Here is a 14,788-nt window from a genome sequence, read left to right on the forward strand (position 1 = left end):
AAAATAATGATTTCCAAAAAAATACTATAAAATATATAGGGTTATAAGTATGTACACAATTATTTGATAGCTTTGCTTGGTTGAGTATATGATTAAATCAGTTCATCAATTTAATAACTAAGAATAAATATTAATATAGTCGCATACATTCAGCAAAAAATGAAATAATTTTTGTTTGGGAAAAACAAAATTCATAAATCTTATTTCTAAATAATAATACAGTAGTCATCGATAGCTAAGATTTTCTCTTTATCCTACCGCTCATAGTCGCATAAAGCGCTTTACTTGCGCCAAAGGCTTCATTGTACGCTTTTTCAATTCACTGATTTGCAAACGCTTTTTCACGCGCTTCACAAATTCGCTACGCGGAGACTGTTTCTTCATATTAGCTTTCTGTTTCTTAGCGCTGTCATTTGTTAAATTTATAGCTGTTGTAGGATATTCGTAGATGAAGCAATTCATACGATATACTGGTGTAAACTTCGATGCACATTGATCATCATTTTCACCAACTTGATTCTCACTTTTGTTTTTCATTTGAATATCACAACTCTCTATTGTTGTTTTTGCTACATCCTCTTGCGGTTGCGTTGACTGCAAGATGCCGACTGCACGATTGTAATCATAACGTATGTAGAAAACCATGCTGGGGTTCGGGAAGAGCGTGAGGAAGTAGTCGAACTGCAACTTATCAAAAATTCTGCCGTTTTCAGTGGAGATCAGCAGAGCTGTCTCATGCGAGGCGGGAATATTGAAGCGCTGAATAACTGGTGGGAAACAAATTAAGTAACATAAGTACATGTATATAAAGATATGTATGTATGTACATACTTGGAGGTATGAGTACATATATATGTATGTATTAATACATTTCCGTTAGTTTTACTTACTCAACTTAATGATCTGTTCGTAACGATTTGTGGCCTCGTAATGGATGTTACTTATTTGCTTCCGATAGCAAACAATCAAACTGCCGCCCTCAACCATTTTTCCTACTTTCCAATCAAAGTAAAATTAATTTAATTTAATTTTGCGAATGTCTGGCAGTTATTCCTTAAATAAATAACAGCTGTACGTGTGCTCCCTTTAACGATTGGCTTTGTTTTGGCAGACAAGCAGAAGTTTCTGCTGTTCGTCCACACGCCAGGTGAACAACAGGGATGAGTCTGTAGGTAAACAATACGCTCTCCTTCCCAAATTGCATTGACTGTTCGCTCTCTCTCTTCATATTTTATTTGACGCTAGAAGAATGCAGTTGCTTGGTGCGAACAATGTACAATCCTCCCTCAAAAATCGCAATAACGAAGTTTTTGTGTCGGCAAGACAGCCTCGAGTAATATTTTCTTCATGGTACGTGCGCTTGGACAGGCGCTTATTTCGGAAATGAAAAGGTTGTAGCGGAAAAGTTTCAATTGATAGTAGATGGTGTGCAACAATTGAAACCAATTCAACACTGTAAAAAACTAATGTAAAGAATTGAATTTAAATTTTTTGTAAAAGATTTGATAGAAAATAATACTACCTCTGTATGCATTTTAAAAGAAATTTACGACAAACAGACACATTTTTATTTCAAAAAGTTATATTCGAAATAAAATCCTTCGTCCAAGTCTTTAAGAATTTTATCTCAAAGACCTGTGTAAAATTTCGTGAACTTCAAATACACAGTTTCGAGAAAAACGCATTTAAAGACGGCACACTTAGCTTAGCTGTGTCTCCGAAAGTATTACTCGGATCAACTTGAAAATTTAGGACAATATTCTAGAGGTATTGTACAAAATAATTTAAATTTCTTAAACCATTAACTGAATATTTTGTGTCACCCAAATACTTGGGTATTTTTGGCTAGATTTTTTTGGGTAGATTTTTTAGATTGCAACATTTTCAACGATTCCCTAGCTTGGATTCTATGGGAAATGAATTTTTTCCATGATAAAAACGCCAGACAAACTTTATAATTTTTTAATTTTTTTATAATTTTTTTCGACAGTTTGCTACTTTCCATATTTTCTTATTGTAGCTATTGGCAGTGTAAAAAATTGTGTACTGACGTCATTGACAATAAATTAACTCAATTCAATTGTTCTCAAGGCGAGTGCCAAAGTAACAATTGATTCATCTCATCCAGCTGCATGCCACTGCCACAAAGAAGCATTTGCTTTTGAGCACGTTCTATTTGTAACTCTCTTTTCGAATATCGCCTTATCGCTCTCTGTGCTCAGCAAACATGTTGCTGCATGTTCATTCATGGTGATTTTTGTTTTTGTTTTTCCTTTCTCTGGCAGCCGTTACTATCACTGACACCTATGCATGCATGCGTCATTATCACCTCACGAATGTTTGTACATACATGTGTGTATGTACATATATACTTACGTATGCTGAAATGCACTCAACCATCACTGTATAAATACAATAACAAGTAAAAACATAAAAACATGTCTAAAACATGCAAATAACTATATGTTTGTATGTAAAGTACATACTATTTATTCTGTGTCCTGCAGGTACATATTCCACTGCATGTAAATTAATATTGATGAATAAATTTTAGTCTTTAGTTAGTTACTGACAAGATATCTAGAGGGTTCTGTGAAAATTTTCAAAACATTGATCAATTTTATTGAATTCTTTTGTTTATAGTATAAGAAATAATATTAGAAGGACAACTAGCTATTCTTATAAAAATGCTTACATATCTCCCATTTAAAGTGTAAAAAAAAAAATTATTAAAATTAAAAAAATTAAATTTTTTGCTTTATTTTTAAAAATTTACGAACTAACCTAATCTAATATTATAAATTGATTTCCATATTAATTAACTAATTAAAATCTATTAATAATACAAATGCAGTCTTTTAAGAGTCTTTCTTAGTTATGATATGCTACAATAATTCTATGAATATTTTTGCGCTTTTAGCGGATCTCGAATAGGATGTGGCCAGAATTATAAACCTGATTAAGCTATCCGACTTCTTTAATAAAGAACTGAAGCTTAACTCGAAAGCTTAGTACAACTTCCGTTGTAACATGCTCTTTACAACCTCCTACTAATTTAAATGATTCGCCGTTAGTTTTGTTTGGGTTGCCATTTGCGGATATTCACCCACAAAAGAACTTGTCCACTGCAGTGCACCTTTAACAACCTCCTTTGTTTCGGACCGCGCAGGTATAATTTTGATGCTGTTTGAAGATTCGCTGAAACGGACACGTTTTGTAGGCGGTGGTGAACATTTGCCGGGATACACTCCTATGAAACAGTTCATGCGAAATACAGGTGTCGTTGGGTATGTCGGATCGTATTCATAATCGGTTTCGCGTTGACGCTTTCGGCACTTTTGCTGCTTTTTGGTTACTGTGTTAATTGCGTTATTGCTTCGTGGTAATTGTTTCTGGTTCCTTCCCGAACTTTCAGTTGTTTGTTGGTTAGTTTGCAAATGGAATGTAATCTTGGGGCTCGGAAACAATAAGATATAGTTTTTGAGTTGTCGTTTACTAAACACTTTCCCGGCTTCGTTGGTAAGCATGAGGGATGTTGTAGATTTGCGTTTGCAAAGAATCTGGAAGTGTTGCATGACTGGAATGAAAAATTAAAGGGTATTTAGTGATATGAATTATTATATTAGTACTAATTACAATTTTTGAATGTCCTTTTTTCGTATACTTACTCGTCTTAAGAATTTCATTATAAGAGCCTCCTAGTTTATAACGTATTAACTGACGTTTTCCGTGGTAAGCAACTTTTAAAATTCTTCGTTGGCACATTTTAAATTTTAGAATAATCAGCGATTTTCAAAATATATTTTAGTATAATTATTTATTTTTAGAAATTTTCTCTAACACGTTTGCTCTGCTCGAGCGCTTGTTGTGTAATGCTCTTCTACGGAAACGCGTGTGGCTTTTATAGGCATAAAAAATGTTATGTACTGTTAAAAGAGGGTGTGAGGCAGGACATTAGTAAGTAAACATGTTTGTTCAGTCATACACACATACATACACATATAATAAATACATTTATTTTCGCGTCTAATTAATTTCAGTTTACATTCGTTTGACCTTGATACATATATCTTCAAGGTATTTTTAAACCTTTATCTTTTGGGATGAGCATAAAGGATTTTTTTCCACATAAACAAAAATATTTATGTGTTATTGATTGTTTAGGTATTGTTTTTAAATGAATAAGTCAAAAATAAGTTTTTTACTATTATTATGTAAAGTATTAAAGCAATTATCTCAAAGTAATGCTAATTTTTTGGTATTAATACCTTGTGAATAAATTTTGAGGTTAGGTAAACAATACCTAAACTACTATTTTTGGACAGTATTTTCTATCTGCAAAGTACCGAACCGGAACTCGAAAATAATATTTGACGCCGTATTAGAAGAAAGGTCAGTGAGTACATGGTGGTATGGTGTAATAATATAGTTTTTTTTTTAATTCTTCTTCTTCTTTAGTGGCGAAGACACCGCTTACGCGGTTATAACCCAGTTAACAACAGCATGCCAGTTGTTTTTTTTTTTTTTAAATTTACCGCCGATTCAAAATGCAGCCACCTCCACCTGAACCCTCCAACAGAGTGGAGGTCTTCTTCTTCCTCCGGAGAGGTTTTGCTGCGGAGACTGAATTTTTCAACTGAACCAGTGTTATGTTGACACATTTTTAATTGAAACGGATTGTGGCTAGACGCTCAACACCGAATTTGTGCCGTTTATATGGCTTTTGTAATAAATGTTACAACGTTCTACTCGTCTCCGTTCTTCTCCGGTCCATCGCATTTCTTTGACAGGGGGATTTTAGTCCTCGCCTTTATGAGGCCATCGGCACCTTCCCAATTTAGCGACCATTCGTATAGTATACATATATGTATGTATACAATCTGGAATATATTGCATTTTTTATTACAAAAATCATGATCATAGTTTGAATACAGTAGTTTCTTAAGTTTAAATTAACTTTTTCATTATTTTCCGCTTTTCTTTTTTTATTTGTAATAAAATTTCATTGACTTCTTTTCGCCCACAGCAAGAAGAGTATTCCGGTGCACCGGTGCAGTGCCTCATACCGGGCACAAATCAATGGGCATTGCTTGGTGTTTCATCCTGGCGTATTGCTTGTGGACCGAGTGGCGTCGAGCGACCGAGAATGTATGACAAAATCACTTCGAACGCGGCGTGGATACGGGAGATTCTAAGTGCAGCGTAGGAACCTTCACACTTAACGGTACCTGTGTTGGCATTGGTTTCAGCGTAAACACAAAAATGAACAAAAGTTAAAGCTAAAAAAAATAAATATAACATTTAAGGTAACACGAAGCTAAATATTTACTTAACTCCTTATGTAATTAGTTCTAAATATATATTATATCAAATATCTAAATTGGTAAACGCATGTATATGTGTACGTAAAAATTATGATTGTATGTATGCAGTAAATTTCAGTTAAACGATTAGAAATTTTATATTATTTATATAAATTTTATTTTATATTTTATATTATAGAACCTTATTTTTGAGTGTTTGTAAGTTTAATTGTGTGTGGGTGTGTGTGTATTTCGCTTATTTATATTGTAGATGCAATGATTGCATTTAAATTTAAATTAAATTTATTTAAAAAGACGTAAGAAATAATAAATATTTGAATTAAACAAATCATTTGGTGTAGTTACGTAATTTTTAGTGTAAATGTTAAGTGACGAACTTTTTGCATTACAACTACTTTATTACTAAATAAATATTAACTTTGTAAAGTATTTTAAAGTATAAATATAATACTTCAAATATGCATGTGTACTTTTCTTTAAAACTGTATACTTTTTTTTATTAAACGTTGTTTTGTTGTGCGTATTTTTAACAGAAATATAATTTAATAAACTATTCAAAATGTCTTTAATTAGAAATTTGTACTAATTAGATATTTTTTTTATTTGGAGATATTTTGTCTTTACTGACCGATTGAACTAGTGATAAAAATATGAATTTTACATATTTATGCTATTTGGCCTTTTTGAAGTAATGCACTTTAGTTGCTTAAAAATATGAATTTTACATATTTATGCTATTTGGCCTTTTTGAAGTAATGCACTTTAGTTGCTTAAAAATATGAATTTTACATTGGGGATTATATCCACTTGTAAGTCAGAAAAAACGTAAACATCATGCACATTTATGGAAATTAATATACTTCAATAACCGGATATTAATTTTGAAAAAAATTTGATTTCATTGATCCCCTATCCGACTACTATTACAAAAGATGCCGGCAGGTATTGATCGAAAGCGTAATAAATTTGTTTCGCAAAAAAGTCGGTTTATTTACACTTCGCAGTGCCTTAAAAAAACGAAACATTACCTTACAAAAGTATTTGAGACGGGCATGTTAACATTTCCAACATAACTATCCGTTTCGAATAAAATATCCTCAGCGATTTTGAAAATAGTTACTATATAAAAGCGTTTAAAGTTTTCGGAGCCTAATACAATAAGCTAAAATATTCTTACAAATACTCTTATATCTCCGAAACTATTTTCCGAATATACTAGAAAATATTTGAATTTTTAGATATGTTCATACAAGTGAATACAACCGCTTCGGTAATATATTTTTTTGTTATAGCATTAAAATGTAAACGAAATATCCTTCAAACAGTCAGCAGACGCAAAATGATATTTTTACGATTTTTATATCAATGAGACGAAGCCTCTTCGAAGGGAGCAGACAATTCGTGCTAATATTAATAAAGCAATAAAACCATATTTAAGATTTTTAAAATATTAATTACTTCCACTTCCTTATTATCCAGTTGAGTCTACCATTGATATATGTATTTTAATAAAATGACAGTTTAAAAATAACAACAAAAACGAACAGTGACTTCTCGTTACTAGTTTTTACCTGAAAGTATGCTAACTAAAACATTTGCCGCTACTTATATTCGTAGATTTAAACCTCATTATAATCATTTATAATAAACAATTTACAATTTCATAAATTCTTTGATTGAATTAAATAAAAAAAACCTTTTTTTTTTAAATATAATTAATATATGACTTAAAAGTAATGTCTCTTGTATACATTGATACATTTGATATGGCAGCGCTGCGTATACTCGTTGCAGCTGTCAAAGTTGGTGGGAAAAGAGAACGAAAAATTACTCGCAGTGAAAAAAACGGGACTTGTGAAGTTAACTTTTGAGGTGGCACAATATATTTAATCCCCACAAAAACTATTTATAACTTGTGAAAAATGTAAAACGTTTAAATTAGTTGAATAATAAGGCGAAACGCGTTGGTATTTGTTGATATTGTGTGAATCGGAGCAGCAACCATGACATCTATATTGGACATGAAGCCTGGTCCGCCCGACTATTGGGCGGACATTTATAACTTTTTTCTGCCGCTAAAATACTTCATCACAAATGACCGGTTCGATGCATTAATGCAGCATGTAGACTTGAATTATTTGCTCAATGCTATGTTTTGGATATTTTTATTATTCGCCGGAGGCTTCATTGGATTCTATAAAATATTCGAGGTAGGCTGTTGCATATATTCATATATCATACATGTTTTAACATGCATGTGCACCTGATATGCATAGCGATTTATTTGTAGTTACTAAAAATAGCATGCGAGTTTTTTTTTGGTGATTTATTATTCTCGTTTATTGCGTGTGTTCTTTCGTTTTGTTTTGTTTTTGGTGTTTGTGACCCAAGGTAATGGCGCCGCTAGGTTAATCAGCTGTTTGCTTAGTGCAGTTTTTACATGCGTTTTAGCAGAGCGCAAACAATATAAAACAGCTGTTGGCGAGGTCGTGATTTTCGTTGAAATAAATGGTTGCCAGATACTTACTTGAGACAAATAAATTAAACTAAGTCGTGTAAATGAGAATTTATTTTTATTTGCAGAATAAAAATAATTATTGGAAGAAAAAGTTGCTTGATGCTTGTATGATAGAAATAAATTTAAAAAGTCGTGTAATAAAAAATAAAATTCGTATAAGAATTTACATGACACATTTAAATTTAATCCTTATTCACATGATTGGGAAAAGTAATAAAAAAATTAAAAATCTTTTTTGAAGTAGAAAAACATACCAAATTCTTGTGTTGTTGTAGCATATGATAATTCTTTATTTTTTATATACATATAGATTAAATTGTTCATAATTAATTTCCGTAAATTTAATTGCAGGTTTTCCTAAAAACATCTAATATAAAATTCTACAAACGTAAACAATTCGCACGATCCGTGTGGAACCTTGCCTTTTATGCCGCTTGCACACTCTTTTTATATTTTTACAATGAATTTATGTTGCTACCGCAGCTGTTCAAGAATCAAGGACGCTACTCATTGTTCTATTCATCAGAGAACATGATCTTTTACAAATCACAACAGTGTGAAAAATTTCAATTCTACTCGCTATTCATAATAACATTTAACCTACATAACGCCATATTGGATTTTAAGGAATCCGATTATCTAGAGGCTTGCTCGAAGACGCTGTACTTGCTTGCATTGGGAGCTATTGATGTGTACAAGTATGTTTATAGCTTTGTGTAATATTTTGTGATTCTTAATTTATATTTAAATACTTTTGAAAAATATTATTTTTTTTTCAGATATGAAAACTACTTTGTTGGTTTGAATCTCAGCTTAGGCGTCTACAATATACTTACGGAATCTCTTTTTCTGTTGGCTTTAATTAATTCGAAAGGCAGCCGTTTATTGTTTCAAGTGTTTTTGGGACTACGCATCGCTTCCTGGTATGTAATCAGGATAAGAACTAAGTAATCAGAAGATATAATTTTGGATACAAAATTTCAATTAAATCTTTGTTAAAAGCAAAGTATAACTACTACTTCATCGTCTTTTTATTTGCAGGTCCCACGTATTCATCAGCTTGCTACCATTTAAATATTTAGTTCCTACGTTGTTTGCCAAAAATTTTAAAATAATGTTAAATGTTACAATTTGGCTTTGGTACGGCTTGTCCATTTGGAATTCGCCAGTGCTGCAGTATTTTTACCACCAGATTTATCACTCTTCGCCGTTGGACTGCTCGGGTGAAGGATCTGCAGCAAAGTATATATGTTATTAGTTAAAGTAGATACTAAACTCTAATAAGAATCTTCGTTTTTGTAATGTTTCTCAGATGCATTTTGCTGAAGGACTCAAGTGAGCATCGTCACTTTAAAACACTAAAAAAGGCATATATGGAAGTAAAATTGGCGCAGGAGAAGTTAAAGATCAGCTCTCTAGCCAATTCGTCTGGCTCAGATAGTTCCTGTACATCAGCAAAAGCTTTTCAAGCTATTAAATGTATGTAAAATAATGCAAACAACATTATAATAAAGTAAATATTTAATCTATTCCTTCATTACAGGCATAATGACGCTGAAGCGTAAATTGAAGCGTATACGTGAGGGACGTGGCTCAGAGATGGAGAACGACACCGAAGATATGAATAACGAATAGATGCGAAAAATGTCGAGCTGTCATTTGATGTCGCCGAACCGAGACCATGTTATAATATGCAATGTTGAATGTTGTTACACACACGTATTCCCAGTTTGACAGTGTCGGTGGAAATAATGCCTAACCCAACAAGACCTTATTTATATTCTGTAGCACTAAATCTCGTAATATTATTCCTTTCATTTACTTTTAATTTTTAACACCAGGCTCTCTATTTTTTATTCCTAATAATACCACTTTATTTTATTCCTATGCTAGAGTGCAGAGAGAACGCTCTTTTATTTATAATTATGAAAAAGACAATTTTGTATTGTTTGATACAAAGCAATCGTATGACGTCAGTTTTACCGCTCTTTGTAACTACTTAAACTAAACAAAATATTGTTAAATTGTAATAAACACGCATATATACACTTTATATTATGTATAAAAAATAAAAACGTTAGAAATATATTTATTTTGTCTGTTGAATGGTTGTTTTATTATTGAAAATGATGCAGAATTTCATTACCTTTCATTTGACACCGAAATTATTAAAATCGGTGAATAATTGCCGTAGATGTGGCGAAAAATCACTTGCATGTACAATCTGGCACACACACGCACGCACACACATGCAGCGCGATCGCTGCGATTTTTACATTTTCTCAAATGCCCGATTTGCACCAGGCACCCAGAAATGCTCATAACATAGCAGGTGGCTGCTGCGAAAACTTAAAATTTTCGTTGCATACCCGAAAGGCGCCAGGAAATTTTTCACTTCCTCTCGCTACCGGAAGCGTTTGCACGTTGAGGTTTTTTGCGCATAACTAAGCGAAAACTCAACCGTTAACATTAATTTTGGTGTCAAATGAAAGATAATTTCTTCAAGTTGCGATGGGTACCATTTTCAGCACTCCGACTAATGCCAGAACTGTGTTACCGTGCCATATGCGTTTACAACTTTTAAGTAGTTAAAATGATAGCTGAAACTTTTCTATTGAACTCATTGGTAGCTGGTGTCCAACCCTTTCATTTAATGCCTCAAACGTTGTTTCAAACATATATTTGGCGAAGTTATGCTCAATTGAGTTTGTCCAGTTAGTGCTTCCGGTGCAGTGGCGAATTTCTTGCGCCTTTCGGGTATGCAACAAAAATTTTAATTTTTCGCAGCAGCCACCTGCTATGTTATGAGCATTTCTGGGTGCCTGGTGCAAATCGGGCATTTGAGAAAATGTAAAAATCGCAGCGATCGCGCTGCATGTGTGTGAGTGCGTGCGTGTGCCAGATTGTACATGCAAGTGATTTTTCGCCACATCTACGGCAATTATGCACCGATTTTGATAATTTCGGTGTCAAATGAAAGGTAATGAAATTCTGCATCAATTTCAGTAATAAAACAACCACTCAACAGACCAAAAATAAATATATTTTTAACGTTTTAACGCATGCATGCGTGTGCATGGGTGTTTGGTTTAAATTAGCGTAACTCCGTCAATTCTTCACCGATTTTGCTGATTGAGGTGTCAAATAAAAGGTATTAATTTGGCGCATCATTTAAAATAAATAAGATTTTGATTTCTTTTTTTAATTTTTTTGTAAAATTAGCTTGAAACTGTTGGAAATTTGGTTTGATGGTAAAAGTATTTGGTTTATTGCATGGAAAATTGTAAGCAATATTTTTGGTACTTATTGATAAGGAAAAATGCAACTTAAAAATTATTTATTTTGTGAAAATCTTTATTTTTTTTAAATTTATTTATTTTATACTTACCATTCCATTAATCTTTCCTACAAATAAATTGAGTCAAATCGATTTATGTGTTTTAAAATTCATTGTTTATTTCGTTTTGTATTTTATCTATTTTTACTTAATTTAAACCTCAATTGTTTTATAACTTAATAATTAGTTTGTGTTTGTTTTGCATTTTACTGTTGCCTTTTTTTTTTTAAATATTCAACACCGTGGTGATGCTTTTGCGTATGTTTTTGAACTCAACTTTGAGAGTACTTTGAGTTCGCTTGAACTCCATTAACTAGGCCCTGCTCCGGCTCTGCTGCTAAACATATACAATAACTTCAACTTCGTCAGCATCTTCATGCTTAGACAAACTAGTTTCGGGTTTATGTTAATTTTACAGCAATTTCTGAAACATTTTTTACTCGAAATTATTTTTTAATTGTTACATAGTAATTTGTTTTTTTTCTTCTTTTCTCTGTTTTGCTGAAACATTTTAATTGTAATTGGTGTAAACTTAGTGTAAATCTTATTTAAAACTTAAATGCGCTAAGTGTAAACTTAAGTACTTTGCTTATGCATACTCGTTTTTTCCATTTGTTTTTATTAATTTTTTGTAGTTAAATATTTTTATAATTATTTTTTATAAATTATAATTTTTTCAATTTTTTATGCTCTATATATTTGTTTTGTATTGAAATCGTCTATTTGCTACAGCACATTTATTTTGCGCTACTTTTTCGTTACTTTCTTCTTTTAAATTAATATAAGTATATATTTTTTGAATTCTTCTAGCCACTTAATAATTATAGAGTTTGAGTTTTAGTATCTGTTAACATTTGCAAGGACTTTCCGTCCTGTGTACATCAGCTAATTTATATGTATTTTAATTATTTATTAATTAGTAATCGTTTCATAGCTTTTTATTTGTTATTTTGTTAAGAATAGTTTTAATAATTTCATTTAGGTACTGACTTATGTGTAAAATTTTTCTAATAATGCATGGGTGAATTCGTTTTGTGTATAAAATTAGTTTATGTTAAATTTCATTATTTTTAAATTTATTAATTAATTTCCTTGTTTCGTTTGTGTTTCTTTGTAAACAACTGCTACTTGTTTTATATTTACAATTTTTTTCATTATTTTATATTCAACAATTTTTTATTAATACAGTTTTCTGGCTTAAATGTGCTTTGAATGTTTTTATAATTTTACGGATATATATTTTCCTTTTTCAATGATAATGAGCTTACTTACAAATAACTGCATGGATTTTGCCTAATTTAAATTTAATTTGTGCAATTAACTACCTAAGTTTCAATATTATATTTATTGTTTGTTGTTTTCTCAGTTGAAAGACTGTCTTCAATTGGATTGTGGTGTGTTGATAAGCCAACAAAGTGAAGCACCGTTAGTTATTGAAATGATTTAAAATTCGTAAACATTTTGGTTATTTTCTTATATAAAATACAATACAATTAAAGGTGCATAATATAATTNATCTAGTGACGTCTGCTGGGGCGCACGTGAGCACGAGCTTGATCGGGATTGCCGTAGGCGATGGCGTGGCTGGTGGCGGAGCCAGCTTCACCAGTGCTGAAAGAGTTGGCAATGGCGATGGCACCACCGGTAGCGCCACCAAAGTCGACAGGGAAGAAGGTACCAGCTGGCAATGGCTTGGCGGCGGGCTTAGCAGGCTTTCTGGCAACTGGACGACGGGCAGGTACTTTAGGAGCGACTGGCACTGGCACRTAGGCGTCATCTTCKTCAACATCTTGGTCATCTTGCACAGCTACGGCGTTATCGGCATCATCTTCGGCATCGGCGGCTTGTTCTAATTCAACAATGACCTTCTTGTTGGCTGGCAAGTAACGTTTRGCTGGTTTAACTGGAACAACGGGAGCAAGTGGTGCGGGAGCGGGCAAATTAACATTCACATCAATACCCTTTGAGGCAACAGCGTTGCCAACAGCAGGTGCTTCCGACTCAGCAGCGCCGGATAAACCAAACGAAACGGTAGCGGTACCAGCATTAGCGGCAGCGGGGGTCTCAACTTCAGCAACCGTAGCGGCTTCACCAGCCAAATTAACATCAACATCAGCGCCACCAGCAGCGACAGCTGGCACATCGTAATTGTATTCGCGGCCTTCCTTGGCATCATCATCGCTGACCTCAGCGCTGACAGCGGGATCCAAATCAACTTGTACGGTTACTTTGTGTTGRTCMTCAGCGGCAGCGACAGCACCGGGGTAGGCCTCAGCAACAGAGTGGGCAACATGGGTACCAGCAGCGGCGATAGCATCATCTTGCACTTCACCAGAAAAGCTTACAGTTTCAGCGGGTCCAGCGGCAGCAACAACACCATCGGCAGATCCTGTGTGGACACAATCTTTATTGGGCGTTTATGATATTCAAATATTTTATGGGTAATGGGTGTGATGATGGTGCGTGATAATGACAGGCGCTTTACTCACCTTGCAGGTAAGTGCCGGTGGCGACTGAATCGCCAGCAACGAGTGCGGCAGCGGCTTGGTGAGAGCGGGCTGAGCCGAATGAGGGTTGGACGTAACGCATGAACATCATGCGTTGTGGTSCGGCATAGTACTGGGCCGCAGCGGGTTGTTGGTAATAGGCCAACCCTATAACGGTGGGAGGGGGGTAAGTGGTGAGTTAGAAAAGCTAATGATTGGGCCTTTTTATGTCAAGTTATGCGGGTAAACTTTAAATTTCGATGAGAGTCAAAGTTCGAAAACAATTTCTAAGGATGGGTTAGTAGGTTTTTTTTTTTAATACTAGAAATTAGTAGTAAAAGTTATTCGTAACTTATAATTTAAGTTACCAAATAAAAAAAAAAATTAGAACCGATTTAAGATCTGAAAAGCTTTTSCTGAACTTTTTACAATTGCTCATACTTAAAAAATGTGTTTAATATCAAATTTAAAAATGTGTAAATTTGAAAATATTTTTGAAAAAAGTTTAAAAAAATATTTTTCAATTTAGAATTATGAATTTGATTTTATAAAAAATAATAAAAAATGTGTAAATTTGAAAATATTTTTGAAAAAAGTTTAAAAAAATATTTTTCAATTTAGAATTATGAATTTGATTTTTTATAAAATAATAAAAAATAAAGAATTAAAAAAATATTTGTCATTAAAAGTATTCATAAAGATTTTTCAAAAATGTGAATAAACATGCTTCTGGTTATGTTAATATTATTATGGAAAACAATTTCAATTTTACGGAAACTCCGCATTTCGGTTATACCTTACATTTCTAAATTTAGGTGGTGTTCTGGTTTAGCAATTCAAAGTGTATATATTTTTCATTATTCGATAAAATACACAAAAATATCTTCCAGAAAATTACGGTGTTAGTCAATTTAGTGTCTTGAGAGATCATATGCGCTTGTGAAATTCAAAAAGTGGATTATTTTGCATAAAAGGGTCTACCAACAAGAACGACATGATGTTAAAATGAAATTAATTTCTCGAAATTAACTAGACTAGAAATAGGGATTTGCCGCCATAACACAATCCATACCAAGTGGTAAATTTTTAGGGATACTATTGCGTTTTCTCCATCACACGTATT

At 32.9% G+C, this 14,788-nt stretch overlaps 5 protein-coding genes across 9 annotated transcripts in view; 2 read left to right on the top strand and 3 right to left on the bottom strand.

Annotated features, from left to right (window-relative positions):
* The window catches only part of LOC108976441, an 89,766-nt gene extending 84,432 nt beyond the window's left edge, over positions 1-5,334 (top strand). For all 5 annotated transcript variants that reach the window (XM_018945573.1, XM_018945548.1, XM_018945559.1 and 2 more), the window contains one exon: positions 5,027-5,334. In XM_018945573.1, coding sequence (XP_018801118.1) covers positions 5,027-5,206 — 180 coding nt within the window. In that variant the 3' untranslated portion in view covers positions 5,207-5,334. The remainder of the gene's footprint in view (positions 1-5,026) is intronic.
* LOC108976515 lies at positions 233-1,366 on the bottom strand. The gene is made up of 2 exons (XM_018945687.1): positions 891-1,366; positions 233-767 (listed from the first exon to the last, which is right to left on the bottom strand). Exons 1-2 carry the CDS (start codon positions 985-987, stop codon positions 262-264), a joined length of 603 nt encoding a protein of 200 aa, XP_018801232.1. The 5' UTR covers positions 988-1,366; the 3' UTR covers positions 233-261.
* Positions 2,853-3,962, bottom strand: LOC108976509. Its single transcript, XM_018945673.1, has 2 exons — positions 3,669-3,962; positions 2,853-3,577 (listed from the first exon to the last, which is right to left on the bottom strand). The coding sequence occupies exons 1-2, from the start codon at positions 3,763-3,765 to the stop codon at positions 3,051-3,053; spliced, it is 624 nt and encodes a 207-aa protein (XP_018801218.1). The 5' UTR covers positions 3,766-3,962; the 3' UTR covers positions 2,853-3,050.
* Positions 5,335-7,137: 1,803 nt separating the features above from the next.
* LOC108976523 lies at positions 7,138-9,895 on the top strand. The gene is made up of 6 exons (XM_018945700.1): positions 7,138-7,534; positions 8,194-8,540; positions 8,622-8,765; positions 8,884-9,084; positions 9,155-9,321; positions 9,386-9,895. The coding sequence occupies exons 1-6, from the start codon at positions 7,328-7,330 to the stop codon at positions 9,475-9,477; spliced, it is 1,158 nt and encodes a 385-aa protein (XP_018801245.1). The 5' UTR covers positions 7,138-7,327; the 3' UTR covers positions 9,478-9,895.
* Positions 9,896-12,696: 2,801 nt separating this feature from the next.
* LOC108976154 (skin secretory protein xP2) lies at positions 12,697-13,860 on the bottom strand. The gene is made up of 2 exons (XM_018945089.1): positions 13,669-13,860; positions 12,697-13,568 (listed from the first exon to the last, which is right to left on the bottom strand). Exons 1-2 carry the CDS (start codon positions 13,775-13,777, stop codon positions 12,697-12,699), a joined length of 981 nt encoding a protein of 326 aa, XP_018800634.1. The 5' UTR covers positions 13,778-13,860.
* Between the last annotated feature and the right edge of the window lie 928 nt (positions 13,861-14,788).

Source organism: Bactrocera latifrons, unplaced genomic scaffold (genome assembly GCF_001853355.1).
Source record: "Bactrocera latifrons isolate USDA-ARS-PBARC rearing strain unplaced genomic scaffold, ASM185335v1 scaffold_115, whole genome shotgun sequence".
Taxonomy (NCBI): Eukaryota; Metazoa; Arthropoda; class Insecta; order Diptera; family Tephritidae; genus Bactrocera; species Bactrocera latifrons.

Excerpts from the sequence above, each read along its gene's own strand:
- LOC108976523 (XM_018945700.1), top strand. The coding sequence starts at position 7,328 with ATGACATCTATATTGGACATGAAGCCTGGTCCGCCCGACTATTGGGCG. Across the intron at positions 8,766-8,883 it reads GGACTACGCATCGCTTCCTG|GTCCCACGTATTCATCAGCT; the intron begins GTATGTAATCAG and ends TTTTATTTGCAG. Across the intron at positions 9,085-9,154 it reads GGTGAAGGATCTGCAGCAAA|ATGCATTTTGCTGAAGGACT; the intron begins GTATATATGTTA and ends AATGTTTCTCAG.
- LOC108976509 (XM_018945673.1), bottom strand. The coding sequence starts at position 3,765 with ATGTGCCAACGAAGAATTTTAAAAGTTGCTTACCACGGAAAACGTCAG. Across the intron at positions 3,578-3,668 it reads TAATGAAATTCTTAAGACGA|TCATGCAACACTTCCAGATT; the intron begins GTAAGTATACGA and ends TTTTCATTCCAG.
- LOC108976515 (XM_018945687.1), bottom strand. The coding sequence starts at position 987 with ATGGTTGAGGGCGGCAGTTTGATTGTTTGCTATCGGAAGCAAATAAGT. Across the intron at positions 768-890 it reads CGAACAGATCATTAAGTTGA|TTATTCAGCGCTTCAATATT; the intron begins GTAAGTAAAACT and ends GTTTCCCACCAG.